Raw genomic sequence first — 13338 nt, forward strand, 5'->3', positions numbered from 1 at the left:
AAACAGTAACTTACAGTAGCGTCCGTGACCAAAAGTAGCCAAAGTGTGTGTCCTGAAAATTTACGGATGTGAGTTTGGCTATAGAATGCGGTAAACTGAACAGTGTGTGAAAGTTATATGAAGGACTCAAATACAGGACTGACAACCGTGGCCTGTCTCGTTCGTATTAGGGTTTTATCCTTTATTAAAACTGATGTAATGATTTTGATTTATTGTATCTTCTATACATGACCTCCTTTTATTCTGCCTAAAACTATTCTTCTTATTATTATGTAGCATAGAAAAGATGACTTGTCCAGAACAGAAACACATGACATGAACACATTAAACTGACAATGAGGGATTTCAATAGTTGCATACAGATGTTGGCCATAGGGAACACTGGGACTTTTAGGTTCAGTCAGTGCAACAGGGAAAGTAAATTAAAATACAATGTGAATATCAAAGGAAAAAGTCAGAGAAACTCAATAAGAACGTCCTGGTTGCGTATGCAACCCACCGTTCCCTGAAGGAGGGAACGGAGGACGTAGTCGACGCGACTGAAATGGGATCACGCTAGGGAGCCTATCGTCTTCGAGTATTATTGAACGAGCCAATACACATTGGCGTGCGAGATTTGCATCTCACACTCCGCCCCGCAGCGCGGGTATAAATACGGAAGTGGATGCACGCACCATTTGCTTTTCGCTGAGGAGCCGAGCGTAACTCGGAGTCAGCGGTGGTCCAGCGGTAGTGGCAAGGGGACTACGTCCTCCGTTCCCTCCTTCAGGGAACGGTGGGTTGCATACGCAACCAGGACGTTCCCTTTCAGTCGATAACGTCGGACGTAGTCGACGCGACTGAAATGGGATCAACCATTGAACACGCCACTAACGCTGCCACCTTCCAGTGCCTAGACAAAAGCCTTCTGATCCTCCCGACGTTCTAGCGGAAAAGGACAGGGCTTAGGCCAGGAAGTCGCTGCTGTTCCACAAGACCCACTCAGTTAGACTTGGTAACACTGGGAAAGCGTGCCCAACATTGGAAGGAAGGGACGCTGCGGAGCCCAACCAACCCGAAAGGGGGGGGGAAATACACATATGAACTGGGCGGAGAGCCGGGCAGTATAACATATGGAATGTCACTGGGGTGGCTCCAGCCTAGAGAGGGGGGAGACACACCAATTTACAGTGACGGCAGGACTCTGCCAAGGGAAAGACACGGGCTCACCTTGGGGAGCCGTATCGTGGAAGAATACACATATGGGGTCGCCGTAGGGACCGCAACATATGGACCCAGCCTAACACAGGTTCCACACTGCATACGAGTGGTAGGCCTAACACCAGACGTTCCGCCACGTCCGACGTTGGGGGGGGTACGGAGGAGCTCAACAGGTTCCGGACAAGGGAATTCCACCGGAGCGAAATGGCGCACGTATCCGGTCCGTAAGAGGGGAATGGCGCAGCAAGCCGACACTGAACCGGGGCTCACGGTGTTACTGGCTTCTATGAGAAGAGAGCACACGGGAAGCAACCGGCTCGACACGTAGGCTATAGAATCTAGCAAACGTATTAGGTGTCGCCCAGCCCGCAGCTCTACAGACATCTGTCAGCGAGGCACCCTGCGCCAACGCCCAAGAAGCGGCAACACTCCTTGTGGAGTGAGCTCGCAGTCCGGGGGGACAGGGTTCACCTTGGGACTCATACGCCAAGATGATGGCATCCACTATCCAGTGGGCCAACCTCTGCTTGGAGACAGCCTTTCCCTTCCGCTGACCTCCATAACAGACGAAGAGCTGCTCTGAGGTCCTAAAGCTTTGCGTTCTGTCCACGTACAAGCGCAGGGCGCGAACGGGGCAGAGAAAAGCCAGGGCTGGGTCTGCCTCCTCCGGGGGCAGCGCTTGCAGGTTCACCACCTGGTCCCGAAAGGGGGTGGTAGGAACCTTGGGCACATATCCAGGCCGGGTTCTCAGGATAACGTGAGAGTTAGCCGGCCCGAATTCCAGGCACGATTCGCTGACCGAAAATGCGTGCAGGTCCCCTACCCTCTTGATGGAGGCCAAAGCAAGTAGGAGAACTGTCTTTTGGGACAGAATTTTTAACTCTGCTACCTGCAAAGGCTCGAAGGGCGGTCTCTGCAGTGCGGTTAGCACCAGAGATAAGTCCCAAGAGGGTATAGAGGGGGGGCGAGGCGGATTCAACCTCCTCGCTCCCCTCAGGAACCTGACGATCAAGTCATGCTTCCCTAGGGATTTCCCGTCTACTGCATCGTGTTGTGCGGCAATAGCGGCGACATACACTTTGAGGGTGGAGGGGACAGCCGACGCTCCAAAGCCTCTTGCAGGAAAGAAAGCACAGAAATGACCGAACACCTTCGGGGGTCTTCTCCTTGAGAAGCACACCACTCAACGAACAGTTTCCACTTCAGGGAGTAAGCAAGCCTCGTAGAGGGGGCTCTCGCTGACGTGATGGTATCTACGACTGCCTGTGGTAGACTACCTAGAACCTCCGCGTCCCGTCCAGGGACCACACATGGAGTCTCCAATAGTCTGGACGCGGGTGCCATATGGTGCCCCGTCCCTGAGAGAGTAGGTCCTCTCTCAGAGGAATAGGCCAGGGAGGAGCTGTCGAGAGGAGAAAAAGTTCGGGGAACCAGGTTCAGTTGGGCCAATAAGGGGCAACTAGCAAAACCTGCTCCTCTTCCTCCCTGACTTTGCACAGTAGTTGTGCAATAAGGCTCACTGGGGGAAACGCATACTTGCGGAGGCCCCGGGGCCAGCTGTGAGCCAGTGCATCCGTTTCGAGGGAATAAAACAACTGGCAATGGGACGAGTCCGGAGAGGCAAACAGATCTATCTGTGCGGCCCCGAAGTGGTCCCATATCAGCTGGACCGCCTGGGGATGGAGCCGCCATTCTCCCGAGGCCACAATCTGTCGTGAGAGCTCGTCGGCGGCACGATTGAGCAGGCCAGGGATGTGAACGGCACGAAGCGACCTCAGATGCTTCTGACCCCATAGGAGGAGGTGGCGGGCGAGTTGTGACATGCGGCGGGAACGTAGACCACCTTGGCGGTTGATGTACGCAACGGCCGCAGTGCTGTCCGTCCGGACCAGTACGTGCTTGCCGAGCAGCGTCGTCCTGAGGCGTCTCAAAGCAAGGAGCACTGCTAACAACTCGAGGCAGTTGATGTGCCAATGCAGGTGGGACCCCGTCCAGGTGCCAGCTACTGCATGCCCGTTGTACGTGGCCCCCCAGCCAGTGTTGGAGGCGTCTGTGAAGACCACAGCATGCCTGGACACTTGTTCTAGGGACACACCGGCCCGGAGAAACGAAAGGTCCGACCACGGGCTGAAGGTTTGGAGGCAGGCCGCGGTGATTCTCACAGGGAGCGTGCCTGTCCGCCACGCCCACCTCGGGACTCGGTCGCGAAGCCAGTGCTGGAGTGGTCTCATATGAAGCAGGCCGAGCGGCGTAACTGCGGCTGCGGCTGCCATATGCCCCAGGAGCCTCTGAAACTGTTTCAGAAAAAACACTGTTCTGCTCTTGATAAAATTCAGGCAGTTCAGCACCGACCGGGCGCGATCCTCTGTGAGGCGCGCCGTGTGTTGGACCGAGTCCAGCTCCAAACCGAGAAAAGAGATCCTCTGCACAGGGGCGAGTTTGCTTTTCTCCCAGTTGACCTGAAGACCCAGCTGGCTGATGTGCTGGAGCAGCAAATCCCTGTGTTCGCATAACAGCTCCCGAGACTGAGCTAGTATCAGCCAGTCGTCGAGATAGTTGAGAACGCGAATGCCCTGCTCTCTCATGGGAGCGAGGGCTGCCTCCGTAACTTTCGTAAAGACACGGGGTGACAGGGCCAGCCCGAAGGGTAAGACTTTGTACTGATACGCCTGACCCTCGAACGCAAAACGCAGGAATGGCCTGTGTCGCGGCAGGATGGAGACATGAAAGTACGCGTCCTTCAGGTCGATCGCTGCAAACCAATCCTGGGGACAGACACATTGGAAGATGCGTTTCTGCGTCAGCATTCTGAACGGGAGCTTGTGAAGGGCCCGATTCAGGACTCGCAGGTCCAGGATTGGTCGTAACCCACCCCCTTTCTTGGGTATAATGAAGTACAGGCTGTAAAAGCCGGCCTTCATATCGGCTACCGACACCGGCTCTATCGCGTCCTTCGCCAGCAGGACCGCGATCTCCGCGCGCATGACAGGAGCAGATTCGCTCGACACTGAAGTGTGGCGAATGCCACTGTACCTGGGCGGACTCCGGCGGAACTGAATCGTGTAGCCGAGCCTGATGGTACGGAGGAGCCAGCCGGACGGGTTGGAGAGCACTTTCCAGGCCTCGACGAACCGAACCAGGGGGACCAAGGGTAACACAGGCATACCCGGGGTGGGGCAGCGCGGTGGAGGGCAGGGACCCGGCTCGGAAGGCCCGTGGGCGGCCCGAAGCGGGGTCTGAGAGAGCCGTGCTGCACTTACCTGTCTCCACGGGGCAACAGAGGACGGGAGAGAAGGCGGATGACCGGGTCCTCGACCGCCTCGTGTTGCGGGCTGGCGAACAAGAGGGGGCTGGGGGGAGCAAGGCTGTTCCACAGGGTCGCAAGCCGCCAGCCTCGCCCTCTTGGGACCCAGGGACGGAGAAATTCGCTCTTCTGACAATTGGGGTACCACTGGACTCCGGAGAACCAATGGTGGAACGGTAACCATCTGAAGAGTGAGTCCCCCCATCCCTGGGTGGCCTGTCTCAGGAACGTTTCTGACACTCGCCCCCTGGCTGGGCGGTGACTGAGACAGACTGGGCGGCCTGCCTGCTGCTGGTTCTACGCTGGGGCCTGGGTGTAGGCTGTTGCGGAGACCCCGCGGAACCGGAGGCAGCGGCAGGGGGGCGCCCTCGGCGACGAACGGGCGGAGGGACTATCCCTGGCGGCAGGGTGGAGGCAACAGCGGGCCGCCGGGATAGGGTGTGTCGGGGAGCCTCCGTCCGAACCTGGGTGGCAGAGAACTGTTGGGCGCAGCTCTCCGCCACGTCGCCGAACAACCCAACCTGGGAAATTGGGGAGTCCAGGAACCGAACCTTGTCCGCATCCGCCATCTCAACCAGGCTGAGCCAACGATGGCGTTCCTGGACCACCAAAGTGGACATCGCTAGACCGACCGCACACGCCGCGACACTCGTACCCCGGAGGGCGAGGTCAGTGGCGGTGCGGAGCTCACTCACGAGCGCCCGGTCCAAACTACCCTCGTGCATGTCCATGAGTGTTTTGGCCTGGTAGACCTGCAACAACGCCAAGGCATGCAAAGAGGAAGCGGCTTGCCCGCAAGCTCTGTAAGCTCTGACCGCCAATCCTGACGCGAACTCACAGGCCCGCGAGGGGAAACAAGGATCCCCCACCCAGGATGCAGCGGCCGTTGGACATAAATGAGTCGCAACAGACCGCTCCACTGGAGGGATAGCCTCATAACCCTTCACCGCTCCTCCGACAAGGGTAGTGAGGGAGGAAGAACTACTCAAGTCGTTTTCAGCAGTAAAAGGTGCCGTCCACGACCAAGTAAGCTCTTCATGCACTTCGGGAAAGAAGGGCACTGGGGCGGCGGGCTGAGAACCAGCACGGCCCGCCCCGAGATACCAATCATCCAACCGAGACTGAACAGGACACGGTGGAGGGTTCCACTCGAGCCCGACAGCCTCGGCGGCCCGTTTCAGCATAGCTGATAACTCTGGATCCGGCTCGGGCAACATTGAACTCCCGGAGGGAGACAACGCAGCCGAGTCGTCATCTCCAGACATCAGCTCACCCTCCGATGCTGCAATCGACATCCTGTCCCCCAGGGGAGCCCCGAGTGAAACCGCTGGCCCACCCACTACAGATGGACCAGCAGATAACACCGGAGGCTCCAATGGTAGCAGTGGAAGGGAGGGGTGAGGAGCCCACAGGGAATGGTTACCGGGCGGGACATCCAACACTACCCTCCGGTCACCCATCCCATGCAGCACCCGGGGGTGGGGCATGGCAATGGGGACTCGCTCTCCGCGGACGAAGGCGAGTCTCGCCCTCAACACTGCGACAGTCATGTTCCCACAGTGAAAACATGAGCTGTCCACAAAAGCTGCCTCAGCGTGCTGTAAGCCCAAACACGTGATACAACAATTGTGACCATCAGAGAGAGACAGGGAACGACCGCACCCAGAAACGCACGGGTGGAATGACATCTTGAAAAAGACGCAAACGCACCCGTGTTGCTCTTTTAGGAAGTGAAAACCTCTCACCAGTGCCGGAGCACACAGGGGAATGACCGCGGCAACACTGACACAGGAATGGTGCACCCTGTGCCAGTGAAGCACTCACTTTCTCGCCCTCAACCGACCGTCAGACAAACAAACACAAACAGAAATTTGGTTGCTGTGAAAACAGCAGTTGAGAGCTTGAAGCTCGCGATCACCGCTGCACTCGCGCTGTAACCACCGACACCAGGAGAGACTTCCCAAAGAAGCGCCGACACACTCGCTCGTTGTACAACAACACTCTTCAGATCCAGACATGAAGCTCGGCTCCGAAGCGAAAGGCAAATGGTGCGTGCATCCACTTCCGTATTTATACCCGCGCTGCGGGGCGGAGTGTGAGATGCAAATCTCGCACGCCAATGTGTATTGGCTCGTTCAATAATACTCGAAGACGATAGGCTCCCTAGCGTGATCCCATTTCAGTCGCGTCGACTACGTCCGACGTTATTGACTGAAAGGGAACTCAAATATTTATCATCAAATTCCTAACAATTGTCTCATTGGTGTGAATTTCCGGTGAAACATCAGAAACGTACATCAAATAGTCCATATGAAAGCAATAAACCCTTCCTCTGGGACCTTTCTTTATTTCTGTTTTCTTTGACTTTGATGCGTGACTCCCAAGTATTACTCTTTGATTTCATCGAGTAAAAAGGGGACATTCACAATATTATAAATAAGAAAAAACAACAACATGATATGAGGCAGCAGACTCAGAAGTGAGAGAGTAATTCATGCAGGAGAATGACGCATATGCCCTTGTGTCAGAGCCGATTAGACAGACAAACTGTTGCCTTGAGTCAGTACCTTGCTGTTGAGGCAGTACATCGCCTCATGGTTCTCATCTGGCTAAATTAACCTGAAGAGTCTTTCACCCATACAAACTGATGTTTTATCCTTGAAAATCTTAGAAAAATCTCAAATATTTGTTTTGTGTGGAACAATAGATGGAAATGTTGTGATGTCACGGTTATCTCGGTTAGCGCTGGAGCTAACATGACACGGCAATGCTGTCATCCGATGTCATCCTAGTGTGTCATAACATTCCCTGTCATTGTGCTCATTTACAAAGTGTTCACACGTTTCATGCAGCTTTACGATTAGTGTTGTGGGCAGAGGATTAATGATTAGCATCCCACTTGTGCTGGTGTAATTGCAATGTGCTTGTCTTGCAGCTATACCTAAAGCTGCTGAAAATCTGCTTCTGAATCCCGCCGACCGCAATCTCCACCAAGTCCCTGTCAGGGAACGTTTGAGATTCAGTCCTCAGCTAGTCAGGCTAATCAACACTCATCCCCAAAGTCTCAGTGTGCAAATGATTCCTCTTTTATCTGGTCTGAGGAGGGAAGGCCTCTGAATAGTTCACAGGAAATCCGATATGTGTCTGGAGATTTTTTGGCTTTCTCCCTCCTAAGCTCTATTGGGTTATTTACTCAAAATTAATTGTGGATGCTGATAGCTTGGTTTATTTGCACATGCCGACTGCGTTGTTCAACCCGATCTCCCGATGAGAAAACATGAATACAGTGGAGATAAAAAGTCTACACACCCCTGTTCCACACTTACATTTAAAGGTACAATATGCAAGGATTTTTCGCCACCAGGGGTCGCTAACCTCTTACAATAACAAAGGCGTATATTGATGACGTATATTCCGCATTAAGCGTAATTTTGGATCTTGTCAAGCTGATGGATCTTTAAAAGATGAGTGCATACATTGATATTTTTAACATGACTGTGGTGTAAAGCAGGGCGCGATTGCTAGACATATACCAGCGCCACACACAACGTGAGTCCCGCGGATATAAAGGAATAAGGACATTTCATTCTACCGAGCTACACGCAAGTGCTGAATTAATACGAGAACGCACTTGCTCTAACAGTTCCACTATCACACTAAACGGCATTTGAGTGTGTTGAATGTTGTTAGTTAGGTTGTGTGTTGGCTGTATGAGACTAAGTAAGCTAGATCAACATTAGAATACCATACAGATCATATTCCAACATTTCATCATGTTGAACTATATAACATTGTTTAGTTTTATGTACATTTGCTCACCTGTCCAATAAAGTACATGCAACACTCGTGTATCTGTCAAGTTGAAGTTAGTCGCGGACGTGGAGCTCGTTTTAGTCATTTTTTTGTCAAAATCTGCTTGCCATGGTCCATAATGTTTGAACAAAACAACAACAGCGTGAGCGTCCTGCTAGGCATAATGGGCATAACCCAGTTGTCCACGTCTGTAGCCATGGTTACTATGGCAGTGCGAGGTCAAACCTGGCAGAAACCGAGGGTAACGCGGATTTGACGTCATTGACTGGCGACTCCTCACCCTTGCTCACACGTCCCGTTTCCTTGGTTGAAATCGCAATTTTCTCACGATTTACAAATAGTTGTAAATATTTGGGATATTGTAAGTAATCAACTAAACAAAATATATAACATTGGCCTAGTGTTTTTTTGATATTTTACTGCAAAATTCTTACATATTGTACCTTTAAGAGAAAAAAATCCCGAATAACTAATTGTGTTACGATTTGGAAAGTCCGTATGAAGTTTTATGTATTTATTGATAAAAGTATGATTTTTTTTTATTTTAAAAAAGTGAAGCATGAAGGTCCACACCTAAATCTAACCACCAGTGGGAGTAGATTGTACAAAGACGTTCAAATGAAATTTTGTATGAATTTGTACAACGTAAAATAGTTAGAAATTGCCACTAGAGTGTGTCGTAGCAATGGGTTCAAGTCATTGTCCTACGTGCAAATCACATGCAAATCAAGTCATTTCATTTGCAAGAAATAAACCACATGTGCAGATATAATTTTAGAAAGAAAGATAATTTTTCTGTAAATGTCCATCTCTTGTTCTTTGCAAAATACATGTTCAAGAATAGTTTTTTATTGAATTTTTTTTTTTATTGAATTGAAATCGTTTCTCTTGAAGATACGCTGTTACCTTATAAATGTTTCCAATATTTAAATAATTTGTTGTAGCTAGTAATGAGAATAATCATTTTAATTTCAGAAAAAAAAGTTTGAAAAATGAAGCTCAAGTGGTGTTGAGATCAATTCAGAACTGCTCTATTATCCCCCCTTCATCTCTCGCTCTTAAGAAATGTGGGAATATTTTACTCTGACATCCTGTAATATATTGAAAGATCTATCTATTAATATGGGTTTTGATTAAGGATTTCATCTGTGTTGTACTGATCCCAATTCGTGCTCTTGCTGAGCTCTGTGAGTTTTTTTTTAACTGCCAATGAGGACATGTTGAATTACAAATCATTCAGCCTATAAAATAAGCCTTTAAATCATTCAGATCAGAGCTTTTTCACCTGTTAAGAAATTACAGTCTTATTTTTCTTTAGAAACTCTCAAATCTGCTTTGAAGGAAGATAACACCTGTTTCCGCTAAGCTTTCTTCCAGATAATTAGCTTCAAGCTCAATATGCTCTTTAGGAATTTGATTATGCGTGCATATGTGTTCTCAAACTGTTAAATTTTTTTGTGATTTTGTACGTTTCAGGCTTTATATTAGTATCCCTCTGACAGTATAATTCTTTTAAAAAGTGAAAAGAAATAGAAAAGAATGAGACAAATCTGTGTACTGTATGTAAACAACAAGGTCTATTATACCTGGAGAAAACGATCTGTTAGCACTCCCATTCATCTCAATGGCCGATGTCTCAAGGCCTTCCTGTTTCAGTGTGTCCTTGTCTTGCTGCCTTCATTGTGATGGAAGGAACAGGAACAGGAGGATTATTCTTATCTGTGTAGCTGGATGTGGCAACATTGTAATACAGCTGAATTGATTGTAAGAGGGTCACTCTTGAAAAAAAAATAAAGCCCAGCTGAAATTGTTTCAGTGGAGTCAGTGATTAATAAAAATTCTAGAAATGATCTCAGTGGCATTATGGGTACGTTCAAATGAATGAAGTGGCGTGAACATTATTAAGTGGAGCAAGTGTCCTACAGTATGACTTAGGCATGATTTGCTTAGGTATGTGTCTGTTTGTACCATATCACTTTGTTTTAACAGGTTAAATGTCATAGACTATTACTACTTTGTGTACATTAGTGGTTCATTTGTTAGATGTTGGTTCATAGTTCATAGCGGATTATAATTGAGGCCAGAACTTGTAACCACCTTAACCTGGTTTTCACGGAGGTCTTCTTTCACAGTACAGAGCTATATTTAAAGCTAATGTAGTTCATGCTCATTGGTGGTTAATTAAGAGATGTGAAGCCGTACGCAGTATCTAATGCTGACATAGAGGCTAATGGGATCATGTTCATAGGCCACTGAGAAAACTGGCAGGGTTTAAACACATCAAAGACACATGGATATCTATCTATCTATCTATCTATCTATCTATCTATCTATCTATCTATCTATCTATCTATCTATCTATCTATCTATCTATCTATCTATCTATCTATCTATCTATCTATCTATCTATCTATAGTTTGTACAGTAAAAAAAACATTATGTCTATGGAATGTCCCCATAAAACATGAAAACCCAACATGGTTCTCGCGTGTGTGTGTGTGTGTGTGTGTGTGTGTGTGTGTGTGTGTGTGTGTGTGTGTAATGTGTGTGTAATGTGTGTGTAATGTGTGGAGTATTATAAATGGAAGTACCTGTACATGTATGTGAGCCATGAATTGTAGATCTGTCACCATGTCAAAGACCCTTCCCAGAGTATTTGGACCTTGTTTTCTTTGTAATGTCTTTCAGATCCAAATAAAAGCATTCAAGAGAGTGTGTGTGTGTGTGTGTGTGTGTGTGTGTGTGTGTGTGTGTGTGTGTGTGTGTGTGTGTGTGTGTGTGTGTGTGTGTGTGTGTGTGTGTGTGTGTGTGTGTGTGTGTGTGTGTGTGTGTGTGTGTGTGTGTGTGTGCGTGTGTGCGTGTGTGCGTGTGCGTGTGCATGTGCGTGTGTGTGTGTGTGTGTATTTCGTCCAGCCAGTCCTTTTTGAACTTGAGTGGAGTGCCCCTGATCGATTACAGGGCAGTAAAGTTTAAGCACATCCTTCCTCACACTGACTGGCCTTGATCATGTGACTCATTAATCACCTGTAAGATGTTCTTAGTTCTTAAAACGATCAGATTGAACTGTACGAATCGTATGGAAGAGCAATAGAAATGAAGCCAGCAACTTTAATGAGAACAGAGAGATACAGGCCTTACGGAAACTTGTGCACATTCTTAATTAGCTCATTCTAAACCCCCTTTCCCTGGTTTGATCTCTCGCGGACTATCTCTAATCTACTGTGGCTCACATTGTCTTTTAATTTTTTTTTACTCTTTCATTATGCTGATATTTTCTCCGCCAATGGTCTCTTTTTGTAGTCTCCCTTCCTACCACTTATTTTTCCTTCACCCTGCCTCACCTGCATAAAAACAGAGACGTCTGTATGCATTTTCTATGCATGTTTTGCGCTTTGTTTTTTATACTCCTATAATAAGATATTGTGTTAGTAAGTCATGTCTCAGGGCATGATGACACAAAACACTCTAGCTCCCATGTTCACAGACAAGGCTTAAGTTAGTCCCAGATTAAAATGCATGTTTGAGCTGTTTTAACTGCAACAACTTGCACTGACAAATCTTAAAATATGTCAGGGCCATTGTTTTGTCTCAAGATACACTTGTTTTTGTTGTTGTTTTTTTACACATTTATAAAAAATGGTCAAAACCTTACAAAAAACTCAAAAGCTTGCTATGATTTCAGTCATTAGAGGAATCATGCTTTTTTTACTTTAGAATACTGATCCAAATAATAAGTAATTCCTTCTGAAGGATTTGATAATAACTGAGTTATTACTGATAGGTTCCCATGATATTTACTTTAAAATGAATGATTAAACTACCAAATTCAACTGAGCGCTATTACTTACTAATTCATTAATCAGAGTTTCTTGTTAGTTAATAGTAGTTATAAGAATGTTAATATTGCATTACTTATTTGTTCCTGTGTAGTTCTTCATTAATGACGGAACAGTATTCTAAAGTGTTACCCAGATTTTTATTACGCCAAAATGCTCTGTCTGGCCAGCTCTCACCATGGTGTGTGTGTGTTCCTTCCTTCCTTCCTTCCTTCCTTCTTTCCTTTCTTTCTTTCTTTCTTTCTTTCTCGCTCTCTCTCTCTCTCTGTCTCTTTCGTCTACTAGCAGCATCTCCGAGTAGCTATCCACTTTGATGGAACATTCTTGTGAGCCACCATGATGAATGGATTTGAGGCAAACAGGAGATGAAAGAGGAAAAGGAGCAACGATAGACAGGAAGTGAGATGATTTAAATTTGACCGAACAGATAAAAAGAGAACAAAAGACCTGTGAAGCCCGGAGGTGACCCTTCAGGGTCAAGACAGTGTATGATGGATTAAGACACTTTGGGAATACAAATAGGCTGATAGAAAATCCCAGAGACAGAGCCAGAACAAGTGCAGCACTAAAGTTTCAGAAGGTTTCCTTCCTATTTTCTCTGCTTTAGCCTCTCGTTCCCAACAGTAAACACTGCTTTAACAGGAAGGAACATGAACATTTTCCATGTTCACTCAGTGGATTTTTGAGTCCTCAACAAGAATGCATAATTATTCACAATAAGAATTGTTAAGTACATCCAAAACACCAGGGAGGGAGACTTTAATAAGAAAGGAAGAGCAAAAGAGGAATTGGGAAAGAGAAAAAAGTGATTTAAAACGAGAAAGTGAGGCAAGATTTGGAAATCATGGTCTTTATTCTTCTCGGCCATTCACGGTACACATATCTAACACACGGTACACACGGTACACATACGTTTGCAAATAAACCCAAGATTTATCTGGAGGTCAAATGACAGAAAAGGTAATTTTTTGTAAAACTTTGTGGGGAGAAAATCAATTATCTCACTGCTTTGAAGCGCTGAAACTTTTTATTAAATCATAGACCAGTACTGATCTCATAAGCTCATCTATACACTCACTCTTCCTGTCTATTATCATCTTCTTTATCCATTGTCACTCTTCCCTGACTCCTGTACCTACTTCTGTATACTCCTTATTACGGTCATAACTATGGGCTATTAAAATC

At 47.5% G+C, this 13338-nt stretch overlaps 2 protein-coding genes across 5 annotated transcripts in view; one reads left to right on the plus strand and one right to left on the minus strand.

Moving 5' to 3' along the window:
* The window catches only part of asic2 (acid-sensing (proton-gated) ion channel 2), a 453225-nt gene that overhangs the window by 314037 nt on the left and 125850 nt on the right, over positions 1–13338 (plus strand). The window lies entirely within an intron of this gene.
* LOC143722468 (uncharacterized) lies at positions 2807–5972 on the minus strand. The gene is made up of 2 exons (XM_077213861.1): positions 4209–5972; positions 2807–4008 (listed from the first exon to the last, which is right to left on the minus strand). Exon 1 carries the CDS (start codon positions 5962–5964, stop codon positions 4726–4728), a length of 1239 nt encoding a protein of 412 aa, XP_077069976.1. The 5' UTR covers positions 5965–5972; the 3' UTR covers positions 2807–4008; positions 4209–4725.

This window comes from Siphateles boraxobius, unplaced genomic scaffold (assembly GCF_051911475.1).
Source record: "Siphateles boraxobius isolate OS27281-9 unplaced genomic scaffold, OSU_SipBor_1 66, whole genome shotgun sequence".
Taxonomy (NCBI): Eukaryota; Metazoa; Chordata; class Actinopteri; order Cypriniformes; family Leuciscidae; genus Siphateles; species Siphateles boraxobius.

Bases quoted from the DNA above. Each gene is read 5' to 3' on its own strand.
- LOC143722468 (XM_077213861.1), bottom strand. From the start codon at position 5,964: ATGGGTGACCGGAGGGTAGTGTTGGATGTCCCGCCCGGTAACCATTCC.